The sequence below is a fragment of the Electrophorus electricus genome, chromosome 15 (genome assembly GCF_041902795.1).
Source record: "Electrophorus electricus isolate QZ-2024a chromosome 15, ASM4190279v1, whole genome shotgun sequence".
In the NCBI taxonomy this organism is placed as follows: domain Eukaryota; kingdom Metazoa; phylum Chordata; class Actinopteri; order Gymnotiformes; family Gymnotidae; genus Electrophorus; species Electrophorus electricus.
This window is the reverse complement of record NC_137511.1, coordinates 9,237,525-9,265,000: the sequence shown is the minus strand read 5'-3', so window position 1 is coordinate 9,265,000 and position 27,476 is coordinate 9,237,525. Positions and strand designations below refer to the sequence as shown.

Below are 27,476 nucleotides of genomic sequence, written 5' to 3'. Positions count from 1 at the left end.
AAATGGCTGGTGTGGATAATTTGTTGTATCTGTATGGATGCAGAGCTGAACCTCATGAATACTTTTTTTTTTTTTTTTTTTTGCACATTCTGATTGCACTTTATAGGAGTCACTGATAAGCAATGTCAAATGTCTGCATTCAAAAATAGCACCAAAGAAATTTACTTTAGTACAAAAGTGATAAACCGCATTGTTATCTCAGTCAGTCCATTACTCTCTGCAGGATATGGGCGTGGACGGAAGTGTCTTTCAAAACCCAGCTAAACTGCACCTTACTATAGGAACCATGGCCCTACTGAATGAACAGGAAGTGATGCGAGCATGTGAGCTTCTTCAGAAGTTTCAGAGTTTCATCAGGTATCTAAGACACTTGGGTATCTAAGACACCTGTGTTGTGGACCAAATTACTCTCTTAATAGGACATTCTGTATTTCTGTTAAAAGGAAATTGCTTTTTTTTTTCTTTGTTCAAGTTTTCTGATGGTTTTTGTTCACCACACCTATAAAACTTTAATACGGAATGACACACAGTTACACCTTACTCTATCCACACATAGAGTAGTTAGTAGGTGTTAGAACATGTTAGGCCAGGAATTATGTCTGGTATATTGTATTATATGTATTGAGAAGTCAGTGTATGTATATGTTTGTTTATACTTGCAGGGATATAACCAAAGGGAAGCCTCTACCCTTGGAGGTGAGGGGAATCGAATACATGAATGACGATCCCTCAATGGTGGACGTCCTGTATGCCAAGGTCAGCGTTCAGGATGGCTCCAACAAGTAAGCAGCATGCCTCAGTGAGCCTGCTGTTACGCTTTAATGACCTTTGATTGCTCTGCTTCCTTATTGCATTATAGTCTACAGTAAAAGAGGGCCAACAAATGTTCCTTTGAAGCATTGCAGAACGTTTATAGCAGGTGCTACATTTCTTTCACATTTTCCTTTTGCAGTGGTAAGTTCACATTGATCTGCTGAGTGAACTAAGCAATATGTGGCACTGTAGCATAAGCTGTACCAACAGAAAATGAAGTGGAAAAAATGATTATTTTTCTATTTCAGCATTGGTAAAATACATACATTTTATCATAAAATAATTTTTGATTACTAAAAACAAAGTAAAGCTTATTGGTGTGTGCATGTGTCCATGTGTGCAGATTGCAGGTGATAGCAGACAGGCTGGTGGAGTGTTTTGTAGCAGCAGGATTGATGGATAAAGAGTGGGACAGAGTGAAACTTCACGCTACTGTCATGAACACACTGTTCAGGAAAGATCCCTCAGGTATGTGTCTACTATGCACATTAACCTGCATAGTATTTCTCACACTCCTATTGCCTGCACTTTAACACATTGAGCACATGGATGAAAATATGTTCCCAGTACACTTTCCCTGGCAATTGGTCGTCTTCCCCAAGGGCAGCCAAGTAACTAACACACACACACACACACACACACACTATATACATACATATATATAAAAATGTGTGTGTGTGTGTGTGTGTGTGTGTGTGTGTGTGTGTGTAAAATGATAAACTTCAGTATTACATATCAGACACCTACTAATACCTACCCATGCCCCAACTCAGAAACAGCAGCAAACATTGATGACAGAAGTGGCTGTAACTTGTTTACAGTACTCATTGAAAACAGAATAGCACTGATATGTCATTGCCATATAATGGAACAAAAGTAGCTCACTCCATCAATAGCGATGGTGAAGCTCCCTAAAGCTGCTGCAGCACCTTACTGTTGGATTGCTGGTTGAGTGGGCAGGGCGCTGCAGTTTTCCCTCCATGAGGCGGTGTGGGCTGGACACGACCATTTGGGTTTCGCACACAGCTGATATTTGGTTCACAGAGGGACAGTGTGTTCCTGTTCGCTGCCAGAGAGTCTCCGCGTTGTGTAACCTGTTTTGAAAGTCACATTGGATGATGCTACGCATCCATTCTTGTGTGCTCATTCATTTGTGTGGATTAAAGGCTAGTTGGTGTGTTTTTCGCATAGGAATACAAGGCTAAGTGGTCATGTTTCTTTTTTTGAGAATGACTGTCCTTCCTTAGAAGTTTCAGCAAATCTAGCCACTCTCATATCCATGACCTCACTTCCTACTTAGAAGCTGTCAGCAGTCTTAAATCTAATAGTCCTCACCCAGATGCCTGGAAGAGCAGTGACAGAGGAGCCTCCCTCTTCAAGATTACAGCTGTATCAGTTGCTCAAGTGGTGATGCATAGCCAGTACCTGAAAACATTCCTGCTTCTGTTGGCTTGAAAATTGTGTGTGTACATGTGTCTCTATGTGTATGTTTGTGTGCGTGCGCATGTGTGTGTGAGTGAATAAGAAAATGTTTTCGTGAGCAGTGCAGGGTGTTTTTCTGCACCACTAACAAAGAGCTCATTGAGGTGCTGTGAGTGGAAGGTAGCCAGCTCTGCAGTAGCTGTTTACTGCCTGCAACACAGGCCTGTGTTTCTATAAGAAGCTTGTTTTGACCAGTTGCTGCTGCTGTTGTTGTGGTGGTCCTGTCCATGTTGACATTCAGAAGAAAAAGTGCTGTTTTGAGAGCGCTGAATGAGCTCAGATAGTCACTCACATACCCTTGCACCCAACACTTCCAATGCCATGTATTGCGCATGATTAAGAGACAGACATGTTGGTTATTTGGTTATAGAGTGCTATTAAAAATTAGGATGCTCTGCCATAAGTGTGTGTGTGTGTGTGTGTGTGTGTGTGTGTGTGTGTGTGTGTGTGTGTGTGTGTGTGTGTGTGTGTGTGTGTGTGTGTGTGTGTGTGTGTGTGCCCTTCTTTAATATGCTTTTATCAAACAGTGGAGGATAAAGGGGGTCTGGGAAGGCACACTACAAAAGATCGAGAAGCATTTGATGCCAAAAACATTTTGGAGGTGAGAAATGAGCTTTACATTTTATTTCAGTTAATAGAATGAAGAAAGCTGCCAAGATTTCCACATGGAACATTATGCAATAGCTGTGAGATATAAGTTATAAATTCTGGAAATAGTGTTATCTGTTATATGGTTTTAATCTGACAACAGTTTGAGGAGGAAACTTTTTAGACAGAGGTCTTTCATCAGCTGTGCAAGCAAAGTACACACACACACACACACACACACACACACACACATATATATATATATATATATATATATATATATATATATATATATATATATATATATATATATGTATGTGTATGTGTGTGTGCCCTCAATTTAATCAGCAAGAGTTGTTAAACAAAGGATACACAGACTATCCACAGTTTTTCTGATGCCATCACGATCTGTTAAATAAAGGTTGTTCTACCCTATCCCTGCTTTGTTGACTTTAATACTTGCCTGTATCTATTATGTTTCAAATATTCTGGTTCTCCTGAAGAAATTGATTAACTGGATTTGGTGTGGACAATTAGAGAGGGAATTAACTTCTGCAAAACAGTTTACTTCATGAGTGCCAAAGAAAACAGAAGCATCCTTATCACTCATGCCCTTTTTTTAAATATATAAACATTTCTGTCCATGCAGCTGTGCTTACACAGTATAAGCTTTAAAAACAGTCACAGAACTGAACCCATTTCTGGTGAATGCTTCAGATTAAGGTGATCACTGCTGATGATAACCAATGAATGTATAAGAATTTTTCAAAATTACAGAATCACAATGCTCATTGCCCTGAAGTATTGGTCAGCACATCACGAATATTGTGACAGTCTTAAAATTTATTTGAATTCTTACTGGAACTCTTGCAAATAGTCTTAACTTAGATCCACTTAGCACTGTATGAAAAATACAGGTTAATTAAATTATTAAATTAACTTGTATTTAATAATTAAGTAATCACCATATGAGGGGAGAAATTTGTGGAGTCCAGGCACACTGAGGGTGGCACACCCTCATTTGCCACCCACATCCTCAAGTCTGTATGTGTGCAAAACAAGGCATTACTGTTGCACATAATTTGTTGTCACTAAGCATAGAGTTCAAGCAGTAAAGCCGTATACGTTATCTTAAATCAGTCCTCCTAGAATTTGTGGCATACATTACTGCAAAACATGGTCTTCTGGCCAATGAGTAAATTATATTTTACCCTTTTCTGCAAGTTTTAATTTGGTATTTCACCTCTCTCTGTCTTTCTCTTCCTTGCTTCCATTTAGATGTTTGGGGAGTTTTATTTCGGATCATTTGAGTTGGACTCTGTACGGCTATCTCAGAGGTTCTCCTCGGACTGTACAGGATACTACTGTTCAGCTGGACAAGTCTCTTTCATCTGACATGCATTCCTTATGTATTCACAAATACACACCTATTAAGATAAACTCATACTGAGTGTTCTTTATTGTGGAGTTTGTTCCCCACTATTGTGGGTTTTGAGAGCCTAAATAGTCAGCCATGTAGTTTGATTACTGCTCTAAGCTTCATGCGCCAAACATTGTGGGGGCTTACCTTGAGGATTAAGTATATCTGCTCTGATTGAATGCAGATATAATTTAGTGAGGCAGCAGTGAACATATAATGTTGCATTAAAATAACTAAGTAGCTTATATCCTGTGTCATTGTGGTTTTTTAAAAATAAATCTTATTTTGCTTTTCATGTAAGTTTTCATAGCACAATGGTGTGATGTTTTGTGGTTTCTTGTTTTAGTGTGCATTTCTGAAAGTGCCAAAGGATGAAAAAGTGATAGGAAGTGAAACAGCACATAGGTTGCAGTTAGTGGCCAGCAGGGGACCTCATAGAGCTTAAAACTAAAGCACCATTGTGCAAATAAGAGACATAGGAACTGTGAGGGCAGAGAACGAGGCTGGGTATTAAGTGGTACACTCTTTAGCATATGCCAGGGACTGATGGTTTTTTACGCCATCTGGTTCCCAGTGAGTCAAATGGGAATAATTTCAAGCATGGCCAGAGTTTCTTAGTCCGCAAAAGGAAAAGAATAGCACCCCGTGCCAGTGAACTGACACGGTCCAGGGAAAAAGCCTATTGTTAGTGGTATCTAGGGTTTCTTGCCTAGTGGTGTTCTTCTAGATGGCTAACCTTTTTGGTGTTTTGTTTAGAGCTGTAATGAAGGTTCAGGTTAATCACGACCTTGCAGAAACTCCTAGTTAGCATTATTTGGACAGTAGTGAATACTGCTGGGGCGCATGAGGATGGAGTAGGGATTGGGATGGTGCTTCGTTACACGTGTTTTGGAGTGTGGACAGTTGAAGTACATGGAGATGGAGCGGGGATTGAGACGGGATGGTGCTTGGTAATGTTTGGTGTGTGAACAATGTTGAAGCACATGGGGATGGTAATGGGATGGTTTTAGGGATTCTCTAGCAGCTCTCTATTGTACAGTACGGAGTGTGTTCAGGTTTATTGCACAGTAGGGAATGTGTCTACTGATTGATTGTGTGCTGGTTTAGTTTGCGGTAGGGAGTGTACGCTGGTTTAGGGTGCAGTAGGGATTGTGGGCTTGTTTAGTGTGTAGTAGTGAGTATGTGTACTGTGTTTGCTTGTATTCTAAACACCTCAGAGAAAGTTTGATTAGGACAATCTTTTAGTGTGAAAGTGTCGATATTATCTTTCTCCTACCAGTAATGGGTTCTGCAGTAACAGAGCCAATCCCTCACATATAGGTCCACTTGCAAAAGATTGTTGACTATGATTTACATTACAAATTACATGAAGCATTCTGAAAACCTGTCGAATCCTGTAAATTCACTATAAAATCATAATTTAACATGAATTAATGATTAAAATAGACCATTAATTATGTCTCTGTTTATGATTTTTTAAATAGCTAATTTGTAAAATTGTGTAGGTCTGAGATAATCTGCAAGAGTATTAAAACCACATTCCTATACAGCCACACCACTACACAGTTTAGTGTTTTCTCATTAGGTAGAGTGTTGAAAGCTCATTACTGGTACTTTTTGTCAGATGCTATAAACCTGTAAACATTAACATTTATTACACCAGAGGTACTTTATAACATTTTTACAGAAGCTTTTTATATGTCCCTTAGATGGCGGATATTGTTAAAATCCAACAGAGCTTCTTTATAATTTGTTAACTTGTGAATATGCACTGGCCTAACAGTAAAGAATGATCAAATCACTATTAATAAGCATAACATGTATAGCAAAATGGTATCTAAATGTGCTGTAAGTTAGTGAAGAACTAAGTAACAGTAGTTAGATACCAAATCAATATTAACACTCCTCTCCATAATGTCCAGTGCCCAACATTTTATAAAATAGCTTTTATTTGCCCTAAAATAGTTTTGTATTTTGTTTTAGGCATTTCTAAGCAGATCTTTTAGATCTGGCTCTGCTGACTTTATCACAGAAGTCCTCACTGTAATACTGCCTTTCAAATATAGATATTTCACACTGACATTTGGCATTTCTGCTCTGTGAAAGGTCGTTTGGTTTGCTGCGTGGTTTTTATTTTATCTTTGATCTCTTTCTGTCTCTCTCTCTCTCCCCCTCTCTGGTTAATTAGTCAGCTCTCTTCCTCCCGAGGCTCCAGCACTCACCCCAAGAGGATTCAGCCTGATCTTGTGTCTCCTCCAATAGGCCGTGATTAATGAGCTCTCTCTCTGCTGTAGGCCGAGTCCCTGGTGCCGCTGTGCACTGAACACAGAAAATCCAGCTCTGCGTTAGTATAAATGCTGGACTGAGTTCTTCCTTTAGCATGTTTCAGTAGCAATATCACAGCTTATATACATTGTTGGAGGCACGACAAGATTTTCCTAGTTATGTGTTTGAGATATTTGAGGTTTGGGATTGTTTGCTAGAGTGATGGAATCAGGACTCTAAGCTCGATAACAACATACCTAGGGACTCTCAATCCATCTGCCCAAATTAAGATTTCTTCACTCTGGCCATTCGTCGATCAACTCTTTAGTGGTACACACACTATAGCAGCACAGAAGTGCAGAGCTCAGCACGAACACCATTATTATAGATGTGGGTTAAGTCATTTAGAGGCTGTCCATCAATACATGCAGTAATCTATAGAAATAGTGATCAGCACGCCTCAAATTCTTGTCAGATGCTCTGGTCCAGCAGACACTTTGGACTAGGACGTGACTGAGTGTTGATATCAGGAAAGTTTACTGTCATGTTTATTCTTCTGGGAAAATATCTGGGAAAAATATTTGTGCCCAATTCACTGGGGGAGAATGGTGCTGCTTAGGCAAGAGACAAGAAGGATTTTGCTATCTGTTAATCTAATGTAATTCATTTTAATTTCATATAATGTCCTAACACTTGTGGTCTTATTTGTCTTTGACTGTCCTCTCTTGAATGTGGAAATCGATGTTGCTTTTGCATAAATAAAGGAAATTCAGTTAGGATTCAATTTAATGTAACTGAATTCATTCTAATATTATATTCATACTGTAAATGAAATCTTACATTGTCCTATTTGTCTTGTGCTTCAGTCTTTTATCCTTCTGGCTCTCTTGCTGCTTACATTCTTGTTCATTCTGTTCTCTATGTCCACTGTATTATGGGCATGAATTCAGTGCCATGCTCTGTTAACTAACCCAGAGACAGTTTTCAACATGGAGCTGTTTCCCTAATTTTTTGTTTGGGATTTTAAACATAAAATATAACACACTTGCTTTATTTTAGTTTCTCAACTTTCTGTCTTAGTGATTCTGTGTTCTGTGTGTTCTGTGAAATTAAGACCAGGTGATGTACTGCTGGCTGGAATTGCATAGTCATGAATGTTGCCTGGAAGGCTTAAGCATTTGGCATTCATCTGTATGGATCAGATGTTTTTTAAAAAAAGCTTGCCAGTTGGTACTACACATAGGCGACAGAAAAAGAGTGTAAACATTTGTAAAGTGATTCCTGGTGTTAGTAAAAAAATGAGCCTTACAGCATGATTGATATTCTTAGAAAAAAGGCAATGAAAATGCCTGATATTTCACTGTACAATAATAATCGAGTAGACACGAGGTGACAACCATGCCAGGCTGCTGTTCTTGGCCATTAAAATTAGACGGATAAATAATGTACAGATTTACTGAAATAAAAGGTTGTTGTTCGTCTCAATTCACGTGCGTGCAGTGCATTGTAAATGGATCAAACATTTTAGGCATTTTTTGAGTTCTTTATAACTCTAGTGATTTAAGTCCTACCAATGCAACACTAATAGATTTGTTTTCATTGTATTGTTGCTGTTTGGGTGTATTCCTCTCAGTCGTAAACCAGGAACGGGGTTTCGTACGTGGTTGAATTGTAAGGAGGCTCTGATGTATAGAAAAGGTGAGTACTGCCTATAAACTTAGTGGTGACGTGTTAGCAGGGAAGCAGGCTAGAAGCGTTCTTTGGAAGGAAAAAGGGTAAGTGTGATTGTGGCTTACAATTTGTTATTTCATAATTACTGCTCTCTCTCTCTCTCTCTCTCTCTCTCTGTATATATATATATATATATATATATATATATATATATATATATATATATATATATATATATATATATATATATATATATATATATATCATTAATTATGAAATAATACCCCTTCTAAACATGGAACTGAGATTGATGACCTGCCAGTGTTTTATAGTAATGAAACAGTAATGAAACGTAAACTGTAGTTTGAGCAAATTGCGTTGTTAGCATTCAGGCTGATCTGGACTGACCCTGCGCTGGCCCTCCCACTGCTGAGCATGGTGCACGCAGGTGAAGCAGAGGGGGAGAGAACAGCTGACCTTGCACAGTGGCTTGCTCCAGATCTCTTGAGTGATGGTTGTCACAGACACTAGGCTGAATATAAACTAGAAATGGGAGAATAACCACCTTATATTTTATTCATATATTTCACTACCAACCTTGTGGAGCAACACATTTTCCTTCATTTAAATATTGTAATAAGAAGTAATCTTTGTAACTTATAAATACACAATCTATTTGCTTGTAGACACACTCACTGGGTGAAGAATATACCACACAGTGTATCTGTAATGTGGTGTATTTTCATGTAAGCCCACTCAGTAACAGTGTGTAAGATATATTGTGAAAGCCAGAGGCTTGTTCTGCTCTAAATATCTGCTCAGTTTTCTGTTTTCCCACTACCCTTCACCATGATTATATCTATATGCTCTTAAAAGTAACATTCACAAGCTCTACTTTTATATGTTCAAATCTCTTAGGTGTCATCTGCAGTGTTCTGATTATAGATGAACCAATTATGTTTTGTCTTGCACCAAATATTAAGTATTGCACCTAGACTCCAACTGTATAAAAATTCTAAAATTAAAAATGAAGTATATAAGATGGATTACTCTCAGTTGCTCAGATTGTTTAGATACACAATCTACCCTCTGTACTTCAAATGAAGCAGTTTTATAAATACCAAGACATATCTAGAGCTGAAAAGGTATCTGTGTTCAGGAAACCAGATACAAAGGTCTAATCAGATCATCATGAATTATCTGAATATACTGACCAATTCAACTGATAATTTGCCATATTTTACACAAATTCTGATTGGTCAATATTAAAAGCATTGTGTTCTCAAGCATATGCTGGTAGACTGTTGTTAGGACTATACAGCCTTGAAAAGGGGAAAAAGCATTTTTATGTTCTTTTTTAAACATTTATTGTTGACCAGTCCAATCAAGCAATCCCCTATTTATAAGCATCACAGTAATCACTGGCTTTCAAGCTGAGTTTTTTGATTCCCTTTTTCCCCAGTGGCTGAATTGCTTGTCTCAGGGTATATGGATATTGGGTGATTATCACTGTCCACTGATGAATATTTACAAAGCTTTTGTTTGATTTGCTGCCAAGGGTGCAGGAAATGTTTTATTGATTGACTTGTTTTAATGATAAGATACATATGTAGATGATATTGATTATGTTTATTACTTTCAGACTTAAAATGACTTAGCTTTTTTGTAAATAATTTACATTTGTGTTTTCAAGAAATTAATAAATATACCACTGCTGTTCTAATAAAAAATATACATATATTGACAAGGATATTCTCAACCTGCTGTATAAATAATTGTGTAAGTAATATATTTTAAAGGACAGAAAAAATAATGGTATCAATTCATTTCTCATAAGTTTCTCCTTAACTCAAATCTGGTTTTAGATGTGCTACTCTAAAACCAGGTGTTTTCATGTCCTGTCCATCTGACCCACTGGTGCCAAACAGGAGATCTCATAAAACCTGCTTTTGTCAACCTTGATGTCAAGTTATCATAACTACATCAAAATTTTTGGTGATATTAGGAGATGTCATGACACTTTGTAGTGTCTGACTTTGAAATGACAACTTACTTTGCAGCTTAGTGTTTTTTAGTATCACCAAAAATCTTTAACTTAGCATAGTTATGTCGACTTGACATCAAAATTGACAAAAGTAACATTTATATCATCTTACCCTTGTTATAATAGGCATTTATACATGTATATGCATGTTCAAGTCAGTTGTCATGAATGGATTTGGTATGCTAGGTGTCGTGTAGCCTTCTAAACAATGCCCGTAAGTAAAGTGTTAGTCATGGTGAAATTCAATTCAAGACATAATTGGAGTTTAGGTGTAAATTTATTCAATGGGATGTGTTCATAATCTGGATCCTCAAATGCCATTACAAGCACTGAATTATTGTATGCTGAAAGTTCTTAAGGATCAGACTAATCTCCTATTTATGCTGTAGCAAAAGTTCCTAAATGTAGAATCTAAACTGGGTTCTGAAGCTGTGCACTGCAGTAGTGTGTCTGTATGCACTGGTAGGGGCCTGTTTCCATGTGTCTGATCTCTTGTCATGCTATCAAAGATTTTAAGTAACTATAATCTGGAGTCAGCATGGGCCTTTCACCTTTCTGTGGTAGGAATGATCAAATATAAGAGGCGCATTTCACCCTCATTGTGGATTATTGTACCATGGTGTACTAGTTATAATTTCCCACTCAATTATCCCACACTATTAGCCCACCGTTATATGCTAATATTTGGCCATTTGTAATAGCTGACCAAACTGATCAAGAAACCTAATCACGTTTTGATGAGTCGGTCAGTCAGTCAGTGTCTCTCTCTCTCTCTCTCTCTCTCTCTCTCTCTCTCTGTGTCTGTCTGTCTGTTGCTCTCTCTCTCTCTCTCTCTCTCTCTCTCTGTGTCTGTCTGTCTGTCTGTTGCTCTCTCTCTCTCTCTCTCTCTCTCTCTCTCTCTCTCTCTCTCTCTCTCTCTCTCTCTCTCTCTCTCTCTCTCACACACACACACACACACACACACACACACACACACCCCTACTTGCCGCTTTGCTTCTGCTGGAGAGATCACATTCGCGGACATCACTTCGCGCTCCTTACCGTTTAGTTTGTAGTGTTTGTGTGCGAGGAAGAAGACCGAGGGAAAGAAATAGTATTTTTCACCGACATAACGCAGTACTGATGGCCGGGATAACAAATCTAGTGTGTCTTCAGATTCTGGTACTAACCTTGGCCGGATCTACGATGCAGGGTGATGCGAAGACTGGAAAATTGGGAGAGAATGCGGCGAATTTCATGGAAGACGAGCAATGGCTGTCAACCATATCACAGTACAGCCGCAAGATAAAGCACTGGAACCGTTTTCGAGACGTGAGTTGGCATTTTTCTAATCTATAATATGTATTTTATTGAAGCAATGGAACAAGTGTAATGACAAAGAAAACCACATTTCATTGTTTAAACTATGCTTCCAAGGAATGAATGGTGAACGATGCTGCTAACTTAATACTATATATAAACTAGCTAAATGTATCCTATACAGCTGATGCCGTTAACCATAGAGGATTATTCTGGTAGTTTTGACAAAATTAGTATAGAAACTAAATTTCATTCATCATTATCATTATCAAATGCGCTTCCGCGATTTCTCCCAGGCAAGTACACGTATGCCTATCCAAAATTTTAATTCACGTCCTAAGATTCTGCTATTGCTCGAATTGTCACAAGACGTTTATGACTTCTGCAGGACGATAACTGGGTTGCATTGCATCACATGCTGGATTATCTTCTCCACCTGCCTAGAAAGTTAAATAAGACGTTTAACTGACAACGCCCGATTGCCGCACGCGAAAATAGTAAAAACACCCTCATCCGACTGTTGTCGTAACCTATTCCAGCAGCCTACCAGCAAACCAAAATAGTGCTTCCATCCATGACTTTATAATTTGCAGGTCAGATGTAGAATCTTATTTATAATTCTGTCAGGTGTTTTGCATTACCCTTACCACCTGTCCAGATGACTAGACATCTAAGAGAACGTCTTCGTTTAGTCGTCCTTTAGCCCCTAAGTTTACCTATTTACCTATGAAATTATTTATGTAATACAATGCACCTTAATTAAAATCACAAGTTCCTAAAACAAAACATAAAGACTAATGTATTTATTATCCCTGTATTTTATTTATATGAGTATAACATTCTTCTCCAGTTACCTGTGTCCTAAAAATCTGCTCACTTAAAAGGTTATCACTGAAATAAAAAAAGTTTAGATGGCATTGTGAAAAGTGGGATTATGCAATGTGAGTGTAATAAAAAACCTCCGACTCTTTAAGAAAGACTTAAAACAGGTGATATGAAGAGGCTTGCTGACAATTCGTTGAAGATTGTAGTATTGCTCTCGGAATTAATCAAGCTGTGAACATGGCTCGGGTTTAAAATTCAATTGAATTTCAAACGGGGGCTTGGACTAGCGTCTGCATTCCTTAATCAATATTTATTGATTGCCTCATTTGCCTGCATGGAAAATGAGTTTTAGAGCAGCGGAAGAATGACGATACGTATGACTGCACCCACGCTGCTTCACCACCCGCCTCACACCTTCACACATGCCTAACAGAAAAAAACAGCAGCTGAAGCCTGGCTGCTCCCCCCAGATCTACTGTCCACTTGAGGTAGAGGGGGCAAGACGTGTAGTTATTTATCTTGTGTGAGAGGCTACTTGGGCCATGGTGCGAGCCAGGTGACAGGTAAGGGGAAGAGACGTGTGTGGAGTCTAGGTGGAGCAGGGAGGTGGAGCGGGTGCTTTATATTAGGTCTCGGCTTCTGTCAGAGGATTCGACAGTTTTATTTAAATCTTGAGAGGAACTGTGAGGCAAAAATGAATTGACGAGTGGATTGCTGTAGGCGGAATAACACAGGTCTGTCATGTTGCTGTCATGGCCCGGTGTCACTGCTGTGTCCTACTCATCACTGTGTTGTATTAGTCACCATGTATGTCTTTGTGAGGAAGAAACTGGGTGATGGGAGATCATGGAATATGGGAGAATGCTGACGAGACTGTGCAGGTGAACTTACAGCTCTTGAGTGCTTTGCCTGGTGGTTGACTAATAGCTTTAAAATGGCTTTTAACTGATTGAGTAGAGGATTGTACTATTTCTTTAGTGTTTACACACTGCAATGTGTGCAATGTGTGTTCATGTCCTTTAAACGCTGCTAGGGCTCATTTTGACCCTACCTACCTTGACACTAGTTGATTTATCATTTACCACTTACTAATCATACTGGCATTGAAGGACTCACAAACAAAGTGTTCCAGATGAATTCTTCTTTGCATGGTCATATTCAGTATCCATGAACTAATGCTAAATTCCCATTCATCCAGATCAACTCCTGACAATTCAAAGTATTGAGCCCTATGATGAGTTATTGCCATGACACTTGTAGAGGAAGCGTGTTTATTGGATTAGAGGCGGTGTGTAACTATGGGATTTCAATGTTTGGCTTGTTTGTGTGCTGTGATTCCTTTCACCACATACAGAGAACAGAATGCAGTCCGTCTGCTGTTTTGTGATATGTTTTCATTTGAAGAGCATCTCAGAGCCCAAAGCACAGAAGACATGACAGCAAAGGTTAAGCTTTTTCTTTCTCCAAATAAATAAATAATTTTTACACCATGCTTTTACTTGATTTTACTTTGATACTTTGATGCTTTTACTTTGAATTTGTATTTTCAAGTAAAAAAAAAATCAGTATGAATATAAAAAGTGAAGAAACAAAAGATACACAATCAACCAGATTCAGCTTGAGAAGGTACCATTTTGTAGCCAAAGAACTGATATTGCATAGTTGACTAAATTATAAGGACTTCACAGCACTCATGTCTTTGTGTTTTAAGATAATACATTTTTTTCTCAATATTTCTCTTATTTATGCCATTCCTAAGGATTTTGTAGCCTTTATGTGCTAAGTATGTGTAAACAGATAAAACATCTCCCCTTTAAGAAGTTCGGCACTTTCCTGGTGGTTTTATATTCCTGTAAGCATCTTTTCCTTTTTCTTCAGAGTAAATCAATGGGCACACTTATGGTTCATGGGACAGATTGCAAAGAAGGGGGTAAGAAGAGGCATTTTATGTCCTCCTTAGGTTATGAATTGTAGGAATACTGTTCTAGATTGATTTGAGGGGTAGAAACAAGACACGAGATGAACAGTTTATAGCTGCTAAGTCATGTAAGGAGCCTGCAACATGCTATGACCAGATTGGCTGCTTGGAAATAAACATTCATTTACTCAAACAGTTTATTATTACTGCAGATTTAATACTTTGAGAAAATTTAGGCTGGAAGAGGGACTTTTAAAAACTTGCTTTTTAAACCACAATAATTATTCCATCAGCTTCGAAATAGCTTCTTGGTGTTTTTTCTTCATTAAACCTAAAAGATTCTACACTTATACAATACAGAGAAAAGAACAGAGAGTCCATCTGTCTGTCCCTTACAAATATCCTCCAGCTCCCTCTACTCTTCATTAGGTGGAGCAGAACAGAGGACAATGCCTTTGGCTTGTGGGTTTTGTTTTGCTGTCTTCTCTGCCTCTGATTTAACTGTACTTCTCCAGAATGGGTGTCATACTAGTGAACAAAGGCAATTCATTGTCATAGAGACAACAACAGTTCTTCTAAAAGCTGAGATGCTCAAATGAAACAATGGCTTCTGGTGTACAGAGCTCATTCACATATTAACTCTGAAGCTCCTCAGCAGTAAATAGCTATGAGCTGTCTGCAGTGGAAGCAGGTGCCTCTTGTATGCTATCTCCTGTGGTTAGGTACATCTAACATGTTATTTTCTGGCACAGGAGCATAGGTATCACAATATTCACTTTCGGAATGATACGCCTAATGTAGATTTTCTGGTGAGTTTCATGAGTATGGATCCTTCTACACTGATATTAGTGAATAAGATTTAGTAGGTGAATTTTTTAAATTTATAATAAAAGCATGAATGCAGCCGAAATGGAATACTACATACTCACTTACTGAATGGGCCCCATATCCATATGCAGTATACAGTATGTAGTCTACCATTTCAAATGCACCCTAGCATGTAGGGTGTGATAGAGAAAGAAGAGACTATTACGTCTCACTATTGGTACGTGGTACTATTACATCTTATAAGTTATATGACTGAAAGTGTGTTTTTATGTGAGAGAGAAGAAGAGTTTATAATATGGCAGGTAGCATTATAAAGTGAAACAAGAGGGGAGCAAAGACCCAGCCCACTTACATATACAGACTCTAAAATGATGGACCACACACACACAAACACACACTAATCCTTTGCTAGTCACAGCAACCATACATAGCATTCAGGCAAAAATAATGAGCAGATACTGCTGCACTGTTTTCTGTTTAATGTGTAATTGGAGAGCAGGTGCACAGTCTTCCACAGGCCACTGGGAAAGTGATCCTTTGGAGAGGAAACACAGATAGGATGTCATTGGATGGCAAGCACACAGAGAACAAAATATTTTTTATTATTCGATAGAGTTTTTTAAGTGAAATGGGAAAACATTCATTTTTGTGATGAATATAGGGCAAGTCTTACTTTAGTCAATCACACCCATGTAAAGCAAACTTTAATTTGGATGTAAGGTGGTAAGAAAATTAGTCAAGCCTCTCTTCCCTGGTATTTGCTTACAAGCAGCTCAAATGTCAAACTGTATAATTAGTAAAGCTGTGAATCCATTCATGCCAGAATGTTCTCCTTATTAGTCATAGTACAATTACATAATTTTTGGACTTTTGGATCTGAAGAACTGGCTCCAAATGTGTGTTGACATGAACATCTATGTTTAACATTTCTTAACATATTCTTTATATTCCTCCATAGTTTACAGTAGGGTTTTCATTTTCAAAAAAATAGAACAGTCTGAAGTAGTACATTCTGCTGACCTTTGGGCCTAGTAAGTCTACTTTAACTCAACATATTTACTTTCACCTTATTAAATTCTATATAAGTGATGTGGACAGAGCAGCTGTAAGACCTGTTGTCTTATGCTTTGGTCCTGTGGAGAATGATCTGCTCAAGCTGCTGTGCCATTAGTGAGGGGACAACATGTTCTCTGCATAACGCGTGGCCTATCTGTAATTGGAATCAGTGCCTCCGTTGACATTGCAAGGCAGTGTGGGTGGAAGAAAGTCTGCGTTCTATAACCAGGCAGACTGAATGCTTATAACTAAGCTGTATCTGAAACTATGCTCTATTCACTATTTCCTACATGCAAAAATCTAGATAACTACATAGAACACTAGTATACATCGAGTCAGTGAATGATTTCAGACACTAAGTTAGCATGTTATCTTATTACTATGTTATAGCAGATTGTGTCTTATAAACAATCGGAATGTCAAACCATAGTCCATTGTAACAAATTTGACGACATCTCAGGTAAAATAAGAAACCGTGGGTTGCACACATGGTTTCACAAAGCATCATCCTTGTTGAGCTGCATGCCTCTTTCCCGAGAAAAGTACCCCTGCTCTGCTGCGGGCAAATTAAACTCACCACATCTTTATCTGTCCCAGAGGTAATGTAAGTGGTCCATTGGTTTGGTAGCTAACTGGCTAGCATGCTTGTAAAAAAGATTTTTAACAAAAAATGATTTGACCTGAAAGTTATCAAATCTAGATGTAAATGTAAACTTATTCTATGAGATTTCAGAAACAACTTCAAAAATTGAAAAGCATTTCTTCAGTTAACCTGCTGCTTACATTTGTAACAGGCCTGCGAGGCCTCTCTGAAGATGTCACCATCATCCCTCTGTCCCCCCTAGAGAAGCTGTGTACAGATCTTCAAACCAAACAGTGCAGTGAATTATGGACGTTCCTTATCCACTTGGGTGCATTGATTGTACACTACTTATTGTGGGGCACTGTGGAATTGTTACAGTGCACCGGATATCCCGCACTACATTTTTGGACACCACTACAAGATGGCTGAACCGCAAAGTAGTGCACTATAGTGAATAGAGAACAGTATCGGACACAGCTCTAGAGTTTGTTCCAGTTGGGTTCTAGAATGGTCTGTGCTGACAGACCATTCTCGAACTGTAAGCTGACATCTCTGTTCACAGCATTGCTTACATAGTGCATCATGTTCACATATTAATGAGTGATCTTATGGGGAGCTTCAGTAGACAACATATCAGCACACACATATTTCTCATCACGGTGCTTAATTCTTAATGAGTCGTCTGTTAAATTGCACCTGGCCTTTTCCAGCTCACCCAGCAGGGTGCCCTGCATTCCTCTCAGTGCAACATTACAGGAGTACACTGCATACTACAGCATATAAATACTTTCAGCATGGACACAGGCAGCGCTGGTTGTCCTGTTCATATGCACAGAGGAAGTGGTGGCTTCCTCTGTTTAGTGCTCTTGCCTTGGGCAATGTGGCTGTGACACCTTGGACTGCCCTCCTTGGGAACTACTGCTTCTGCCAGCATTTGCTTTATGATGCGGGAAAGCTGCTTACTGTATGCTGATATACCTGTTCTTACGGGACCAGGCAAGATGCTGTCTGCAGTGCATTACATAGCCTTCTGCCATCTATTCTTTACACTGGCTTAGCAGTGTGAAACATATTGACAGTTTTCAATTCATTCTGCTGTGTTTAAGTTTTATTTGTGCAATTCAATAGCAGATCCCTAGTAGGGGGGGGGGGGGGGAGTGCATTTTCAGTGATCAGTTCAAAACCGAACTACATTTGTGTATGTGTGAGGAAGGGAGAGAGAAAGAGAGAGAGAGACAGAGAGAGAGAGAGAGAGGCAGAGGGAGGGTTAGTTAATTCAGCACAGTGATGCAGTAATGGATCTGCAGAGCGGGCCTACTGAAATGACCTTAATCAGCCGTTACATGCTGGGGGTGACTGGACGGAGGTGTCACTGACAGCCTTTTTTCGCTCACCTGAAAACAGTGCATCAAAATCTCATTTGGAACTCATACAATGCACAGCTGTACCAACTGAGTATCCACAGATATGAAAAAGAGAACTGTAATGTTTTGTGTTGTACATGTTCAAGTGCTCATATTCATTCTGGAATGAAATTAAATTTAGTCAGCTTGTGAATTCAGCTAAATCTTTTTTAATCAGTTTACCAGCTGTAATATTATAATTTCCTCCTATTACTAGCTTAGTTTTACAGAATGTATGGCTTTGTCTAATTCAGTGTCAGCTATGTAAGATAAGTCAGATATTTTTCTAAATGATTCACTTAGGGAAAGGTTATAGTCTAATGGCAGTAGTGATCTGAGCTGCTCACGTTTGCCTTTATTGTCTTGTTCTTGTTGATTCCTGGAGTGCTGTGAGAACACTGACACCTGTGACCCAATACTGCATGGAGGACTCAGATATGAGGTTTCATTTGAAAATGCTATCTGAAACCTGAATGTCATATCAGGTTTCAAATAGCAGGGGATAAGTTAAGCCTTTATGAAGCTCACTGAGATATAATCTTGGCATGACAATGGGGGCAGACTGTTGAGTCTCCAGGTATTATGCTGTTTTGAAGAGATATAATTAATCACACTCAACAAATGCATTCCCTTAGACTATCAAGTTTGAATGAATTTTGAATTCACATCTTTTCTAATAGTTTTACCTATGATCAATATTAGTTTTCTTATGTTATTGTACTACACAGAACCAAAGAAAGAGTGGGGCATTCAGAAACACAGGTTCTTTACCCTGGGGAGAACATTTCTCAAAGCCCTTGTTCTGATCTGACAGAACAGTCTTTTTTATGTATCCCAGTGATCTCATCTTAAATGTCTTTTCTGCTGACTGTGCAGTTGTCAGCAAGGCTCTTATTTCATTCATTTCTGCAGCCTCAGTGCACCTGACATGTTTACATGTTAGTGACTTACTATTAGCAGATACAAAAAAGGTCACATCTAAACTGGCTTTTCTTCAAGGATCCAACTGGGGTTTACTCTGTGATCACTTCAAGCCATAGCCAAGTTCTCCAGCTTTTATCACAGCTTACTACTGTGACTTGGCTAAGTTGGCTAAAGATGCTTTTAACAATTTTTCCCTTTAGAATTTGTGTCCAACTCATGTAACACAAGAACATATCAAACCAATATTTTTTAAATGGAACACTGATAAACTGTTGGCTTGACAGAAGGGACTACAATATTGGTGATTTTTCTACTTTTTCCACTTGACTACTAGGTGTAGACATTTTGCTAGAGCAGGAAATGTACCAAACTGTTAACAGGACACTCAAAACACTAAATCCCCAAGTTGCTCAAAGTTCTCATTGCTGGTGTGTTATAGAAGCTTGCAGATCTGCATCAACGTAGATTCAGGATGGGATTCAAGTTTAGCGTAATTGGAATGATCTGTTCTTATTTGCACCACATGCCTTTAAGCCCAGGACTGTACTTGAGGATTGTTGATTTGTTAAGTCTATCTGTGGGTGACCTAATAAATAACTGTTAAACATGTTAACCATTAATAATCATTGTTGATTACAAACCATCATGTGGCTGAGCTTATATTGTCTTTCAAGAGACATATTAAAAGTTATTATGACTAGCTTATAGAGTTGAATGTAGGAGTTGAATGTAAACATCAAACTTTAAAGATTCAGATATTACTCATACACAATTAAAACAGACACAGCATTCCGAGATGGAATTGAAATTTAAACTTGAGTCAATGAGATTCAAGGGAGACATTAGCAGAGAGGATCTTCAAAGTTCACAAAGTATGGAATCACTGTCAAGCAGAGCAAAATGACAGCCGTCACAGCTTTTCTGTTTTGTGTTGTCTAGCCTGCCTAATATGTGGGTATTGTCAGCAAGGTGCTCCTAATGTGTCTGCAAGTGGATGAAGCAGCAGTGGGCCTCCACCATTCCTCTCTCATTTGGAAAGCAGTAAGACAGAAGACACACTGTGCCAACCCTTTCAGCTCACAGCATACTTTGCCAAACTCTCAAAGTTGAGAGAAAAATGGTTTCTTTCTTTCTTTTTTCACCTCGTCTGTGTTTTTCTTTCTTGACTTACCTTACCTTACCTTACCTTACTCACTTACTGAAAGCTGATCCACTGTGTGCTGATCAAGCGAATAGTTCACCATTTGTGGTTATCACACATACATTCTCAGTAGCTACCATGCATTGCTAACCGTTCACACTGAATCATGTCACCTTTAGCCAATCACTGTGAAAGCAAATGGCATGGCAAAACGCCCAGTTTACAGTGGGGAAAGGAACTGCTGAGCTCCTGTAGGATAGTTATTTAAAATGCATGATTGTGTAGGATAATTTGAGTCATAACATTTATTTAGTATTTGTGCTTTCATTTACTGTAAATGTTCTGTATTTAAATCGTCCCCTAGTAATAAAGTGTAATAAGCCGGTGTTTTGTAAGCATTCAGACAAACTGTATGTAAGACACTTTATACATTCCTGATACTCATTCTTATGCTCCACACAGTGAAACATTTGTCAAAGAACATATGTATTAGTCAGTTGATGCGTCAGCCTAAGAAATAATATTTCCTTTGTGTAGCCAAGGTTTCAGTCTCAAGCTTTCATCCAGTTTGAAATGTAAGTGACTTGTGAATTGTCTTTTGAAATTCAAATGTTGAGTAACCCTGACACTGCAATTAAGCCAACCAACCAACAAAAGCCACTATAAATAAATACACAAATAAAAAATAAATAAATAACATTTACATGTTGTCCCCCGTCAAATGTATAAATAAAGCAAAAAAGTAAATTGATGGTCATGGTTTAACAGATCAGTTTGATTGCTATAGACTGAGAGGATGTGAAGCCTACAAACTCATATATGTTCTGTCATGTATTCATATACTGGACCATTGTGGCTTACAAATGCAAATGTGAACCAGGCTGAATTTCCTTCCAGAGAGTATCCCAGTAGGTCATGCTCCACTTACATCGAGCAGGGACGCCAGAGACACCAACCAGAAATGGTTCCACTGTGCATTTTAGAAATGTTTCCTAGTCTTCTATCTTAATTATATTTATCAGTAGAAGATTGTGTTGGGACAATCACTTTCCATGGAATATATGATGAGATTAGAATAAAGAATTAAAATGCACACACAAAACATACACACACACACACACACACACATATATATATATGTCTGGTGTGAACAAGTGTTCTTGAAGGTAGGTTTGTATGTGTGTATGGGAGGGTGCCTTTACCATCTTTCCAGTTGTACATGTCCTTGCAGAGTTCCTCTGTGTGATAGTGATAAGACATGTGGTTAAATTGTTTCATCTCAAGGACAAAGGACACATCATGCTTGGTTCTATCTCTGGCCCCCAGTAAAGTGCCTCATTCAGGCTTGTATCCAGACTCAGTCAGGCTAGTATTAGTGTTAGCATTAACGTGGCTCTCTGGAGGCCCAGAGCAACATCTGGGCAGTCATGTTCCATTAGTCTGAGCACCCTGAACTACACTGGCTAAGCGAACATGGCACTGGCACACTTGCTGAGGTGAGGTTGGATGCTATGAATCCTGAGACCCTTGGGATACTCCCACTGTGAGAGAACAGCGCTCCTCTCACCCCTCGTATCATCTCCCTGGTCATAGCAGGCCTATCTCGGCTTGGTGAGGGCACACACTGGGCCATGCAACAGGCTCATGGTTAGCATTTGTTCTTATTCCAGAACAGTGGGGCATGCCTTTGCTTCTACATTTCAGATGTGCCAAATATGAGAATTCACTCATTTGGAAAGTGTTTAGTTTGCATGTATTCAGTATTCTCAGTCAAGCAAGGACAAACACTACAATCCTCAAAGCTGGATAACACCTAACATCTCACATCCTGGTTAACCATAAGGGGATGTATGCTCACTGAAGGCTTTTATTTACACATTAGGTGCTAAAATGAGCAAGTGGAGCTGTGTTTGCTTTGGCACTGCACATTTGTGGAGTAAAATAAATGTGAGCGCAAGTGAGAGGCGTTGAGGGTTGTCTGTTTACTGTTTACTGGGCATCAATGAGCATGGACAGGAAACCTATTTTTCAGTCTTTCTCAGAAAGAGAAAAGAGCAGTTTACTTTGCTTTTTTTAGCGTGCCAGGGACAGAGAAATTATCATAATATTGTAATTGTGTGATTTGTGGCTATTCTATTCTGTCATATACTGTCCGCTGTCTTATTTCATATTAATTTATAACAACAGTATATTGTTAACAGGTTTGTAATTAGGTAGTGTTGCATAGTCTATTGTGACAAACTTATATGCATCAAATCTTCCCAGGAGAAGCAAACCACACTAACTATTGGACTGCAGCTATATCGCCTGCATGGGATTTTTTGGTGAAGTAATTAAAGAAATGTTTTTCACTAAGGTTTCAGTGCTAGGACTGCACAATATGTCAAATGAGTGTTTGTTAATCATTAGCGCAATATTGACCTTAGCAATACTGATATCACAGAAGGATTCAACATAAAATATGATCCCTCCAACAAATCACTTTTTTATTGTGTGCTTTGAGCATCCTAATCAATCTCAGACATTACCAATGAAGTGATCTTATGAATCCTAGCCAAACAATTGCTGGATCAGACACATGGAGCCTTTGTGTTTCAGGGCAAACTCTGTTTGAGAATGAGCTTATGTTTTTCAGACTGCATGAGGCTAGAATAAAAATTATACTATCAGATAAAAAACATGAAATGCACATGGTTCAGACAGCTGATCATGGATTTAGCATTTAATAAGCACAATAATAGAAGAGCAGAGTACCACCAGTCAGCTTTGATCAGCTTATCACGATCAGCTCTAATCATTTTTCTTTAGGCATCCTTGGAATGCAGAGGCCATTTCAACTACTTGTGGGAACACTGGTGGGAACACATGGACATTTAAAGCACAATCCTTCACATATGTACTGAAAGACTGTTGCTCTTTGATGTGCCTTTTCTCTAACATTGTCTCCCTCCCTCTCGTTTCTCTTTTTCTCAACTTGCTGTTCCTGCTCTCCATCCCACCACTGAAGGAAGTGGAGGTAGGTCACTGTTCCTAATTTTGTTCTTACTTTTATGGTGATGGCATAAATGCGGTTTTCTGTGATTTTCATTTACATTTGAAACTTGCAGTACATAAACCTAAGTATACAAAAATCACTATAACTCCTGACTGCAATTAAAAGAAACTTAATTTGAAACAAGTATGTAGTACATGGACATCCCTTTTAAGTCACTTAGCATGTTGCTCAAACTGAGTGAGTTTCCATTGGTTCTGTTCCTGTGGGTGTGAACGTCAAGTTGTGATCTGTGTTCCCATGGTGACAGAAGCAAAAGTTATTTTTTGAATCTTGTTAGTTATGACTGTAATTTATGTCATGTTTAATGCTGAAAATGGGATTAGCTCAAAATAAGATACCCATATCATTTAATAAAGCATCTCAGTGTGATATATTGAATCTTACACATATAATTAATTGTAGATATATTAAATTTCACTTATTTCTATTTATTTCTGTTTGTCTATTAGGATGACTACATCAGAACAGTAGAAGATCCCCAGGGTTCTGAGGAAAGTAAGTACATCTCTCAGCTTTAAAGACATTTCACAGAATATCTGATCCTTGTCAATGAGTGCTTTACCAAAAAACAATATAATAGGAATTAAAAGTGGTGTTACCAAATGGACTAGCAGAGCACTCGTCAAATGGCTGTGGTGGCTCGAATGCAAAGCACTGGAGAGAGGTACTTAAACTGGTAGATGTAGAATAAATAAGAAGAAAGGAGAAAGGGGAATAAGGGAATAATTAATACATGGGTTATTGGGAACTGGGGAGTGGTTGTGATGTGTGATTGGTGGATTCCTGCCTGAGTGTAGACTGAAAACTTTGAGGGTCATTATCCATAAACAGCTGCATATCAGATGTATAATGGTAGAAGGAAATGTATTTATTAATTATCCTGGCTAACAGGAGCATGAATAGATTAAATGGACCTGGTCCTAGGACTGAACCTAGAGGGACTCTATGGCTGCATTAGAAACTTTCAAGCACAACATTATACTCACTGCCACTCAGCAAGGTTAAGAACCAATTTAACACAGAGCTGGAGAGGTCAGCTGAGTTTTGTAGCCGGTGTCATTGTCGATTGTATCAAAAGTGATGCTTAAAAGAACTAGAACAGATAAATTATCTGCATCCTAATTTCCTCCTTGTTTATTAAACACTTTAAGAAATGCTCCTTCTGTGCTATGATGACCCCAAAAACCAGAATGGAATAACTAATTTAAGATATTGGAATCAAACAGAAACCACATTTCCAATGATTTTGTTTAGGAAAGGAATATTTGAAATTCATACACTGAATTAAATGATCACACAAATTCTTTTTTTCAAAAAACCTTTTTTTGGAAATTTAAAATCAGCACTTTTTTAGTGTTTTATTTTGGCATAGTGTTTTTTTCTGTATCAAAAAATGCTTTTGAAACATTTAGTTCAACCTATCACTATATCGGTTAAAATCTTTTGTTTTTTAAGTATATTTATAAGGTTTACAGTTTCTAAGAAGAAGAAGAGATTTACAGTAGTCCAGATGAGGCAAGTATACTTTTTTCCTTGTTGACTGAGAATATTATGGACCTTGGACATATCTCAGGTCATAGAACACAGTTTTACAAACATTTCTTATATGATTCTTAAAGTTAAGGATACTGGCAAAAGTAACACCCAGGTTTTAGACTTAATTTTTAGCTTTCACATACAGGCAATCTGTGTGCACCAGTGCAGCATTTCTGGTGATGCAGGTAATGGAGAAATTGATGCTAGAGCCTCACTCTTTCAACTACTAATTTGACTTATCATACATCATTTATGAGCTCACAAACATGGTTGCAAACAGTACAGGTTCATTCATAAACAGATCACATACATCCATCCAATTTTCTACGTATGATTAACTATTATTTAAAAGAATAATAATAACTAATAATACTTTATTATCTTAAGTACCTGCTAAGTATTATTTAAAGATTTAATTCTGATCACTTTCTCTCTTGTGCAAATGTAACTACCATACCACAGAACATATTAATAGAGGTAATAATAACTATATTATTAGTATGTTAAATGTACATGTTCAGCCACCCAAATCACTCACTCTCCAGAGTTTATCTTGTATTTCGTATATCCATAATGGTGAGAAGACCTGTTTGCTTTTAAGGCATGTCCCACTCAGTTCTCAGAAAAGCTAAAATAGCTCATGCTGCCAGGTATTAATCAGCACCCCAAAGGAACCAGTCCTGCAGAGCACTTGTCACCTTGCTCTCCCACTGAGTTGAAATGTAAAGAGAAATCAGCACATGAGCAATCAGACATGTCTGTATTACTCTTTTTTAAACACACATTACAAAATGCTGCAACCTTGAAAGATTCATCTCAACAATTAACAGATGAGATTCATGGTGACATCTTTAAATAGCCTCGAGGAGCATTTCCATACCACTTAAAGGTGCAATAGAATGCATTTATTAAGTATTTTTAAATTGTTCTCTGATGTCTGTATAGAAGGTTCAAGGTTCAAAAGGCTTTATTGTCATTTCAGCTATATGCAAGTACACAGCAAAAATGAAACAATGTTCCTCCAGGACCATGGTGCAACACAACACAAAACAAGTGAAACAGACAACAGACTACACGAGTGCAAACAATACAATACAGTGCAAGATGTCAAACAATACAATACAGTGCAAAATGTCATACAATAAATAAATACAGGACAGCACCAATACACAATGACAGACAATGCATTTGACAGTGCATTTATTTTGACCAGTACACAGTACTGGGAATATGTAAAGTGGGTTGTGCATAGGTGTCAGTGACATGCTATATTGAACATAGCAGTCACCGGTAGCAGCCAGAACACTTCAGAGTACAGTGCTGATTTAGTACAGAAGGTACGTGACTTTGATCAGGGCAAAAAAAAAAAATGCCCAGATACACATGCCTATTTTCAACCTTGTTTTGCCCTAGAATGAACCAGGCTGTTTTCTTTTTGTGCAGTGTTTTTTTTTTTTTTGGCAGGCTCGCAAATAATTGATGAGCTCTGTTGTGATTGGCTGGTTTACAGTGAGGCACCATAATGCCTCACATAGAATCAATAGGTCAAACTCAATTGTTAATTAGCTAACAGTAAGAGGTGAACCATGGTATGTTTGAGTGTGCATTGGAAGGATTGACTACATATCTTGTGAAATGACAGTCGTTTCCACTCCAGTGGTGGAGAGTTAGAAGGAGAGAGAGCTAGCTATAGGCCTAGATTGAATATTTCTAAGCGACCAAACTAGCTTCCGAGTTATGTCTTGTTGATGAAATATAAATTTGAAATTTACCTGACAAAGCGATTGACAAAGATTCATTGTATCTTATATTGTATGTTTATATTACAACACAAGCTATATCTTTGAATGAGACACAGGTAAGAAAATGAACCTCTGTGTAAATAAGATAGCCCATCATACTAATTAACTGGCAAGCTAGCGTTATCTGCATTACTTGGAGCTTGCTAGGTAGTAACTTGACAACACAAAGTGGACGAAAGCCATGGAGCACTTAGGCATACAACCGTTGCTATGTATTTCAGCTTCCACCGAATGATATTTTAGCTCTAAGCAACCAAACTAGCTAGCATTAGCTAGTTAGCTTTCAAGTCTTGCTGATTGGTTAAAAATTTACCCGTCAAAGGGATTGACAAAGATACATCTTATAGTGGAGTTTTATAAGGCAACACAGGCTAGGAATGGGACAGGAAGTAAAATAAAATGAGCCTCCATGTAAATAAGATAGCTAGGTTATCATACTATTCAATAAGTTAGCTAGCTAGCTATTTACTTGGAGCTTACTAGTAGGTAGGGTTACCTACACTAGCTAGTCAGATAAGCTATTTGCTTTCGATCTTGACCACAACACAAAGTATATGATCTAATTAATGTTAGCTCAATATGGAACTTTCAGTGTAAGATGATATGGCTTCAATTGACAAAAAGTGGATAAAATCATATAACATACACATTACTTGGTTGTGGTCGTCGTGGTTTTGGAGTAGGCCAATTTTAGCTTCCTGTTTTGCTTATGTGGGATTTGTGTTTAAAAGAGGGGACAAGTGTTGGAGGGTCATGGTTGTTAGTCCCATGTACCGAATTCTACTTATTCCACTATGCCAAGGAAAATATAATATTCCATTAT

General features: G+C 38.2%; 2 protein-coding genes across 4 annotated transcripts in view; both read left to right on the top strand.

The window, feature by feature from the left end:
* Positions 1-4,548, top strand: part of ascc1 (activating signal cointegrator 1 complex subunit 1) — an 8,565-nt gene extending 4,017 nt beyond the window's left edge. For all 3 annotated transcript variants that reach the window (XM_081697847.1, XM_081697848.1, XM_035533768.2), the window contains 5 exons: positions 224-357; positions 663-782; positions 1,157-1,281; positions 2,823-2,896; positions 4,162-4,548. In XM_081697847.1, coding sequence (XP_081553973.1) covers positions 224-357; positions 663-782; positions 1,157-1,281; positions 2,823-2,896; positions 4,162-4,278 — 570 coding nt within the window. In that variant the 3' untranslated portion in view covers positions 4,279-4,548. The remainder of the gene's footprint in view (positions 1-223; positions 358-662; positions 783-1,156; positions 1,282-2,822; positions 2,897-4,161) is intronic.
* Positions 4,549-11,230: 6,682 nt separating this feature from the next.
* Positions 11,231-27,476, top strand: part of LOC113572812 (testican-2-like) — a 29,203-nt gene continuing 12,957 nt past the window's right edge. The window contains exons 1-3 of the mRNA XM_027002675.3: positions 11,231-11,594; positions 23,268-23,276; positions 23,765-23,810. Coding sequence (XP_026858476.2) covers positions 11,406-11,594; positions 23,268-23,276; positions 23,765-23,810 — 244 coding nt within the window. The 5' untranslated portion in view covers positions 11,231-11,405. The remainder of the gene's footprint in view (positions 11,595-23,267; positions 23,277-23,764; positions 23,811-27,476) is intronic.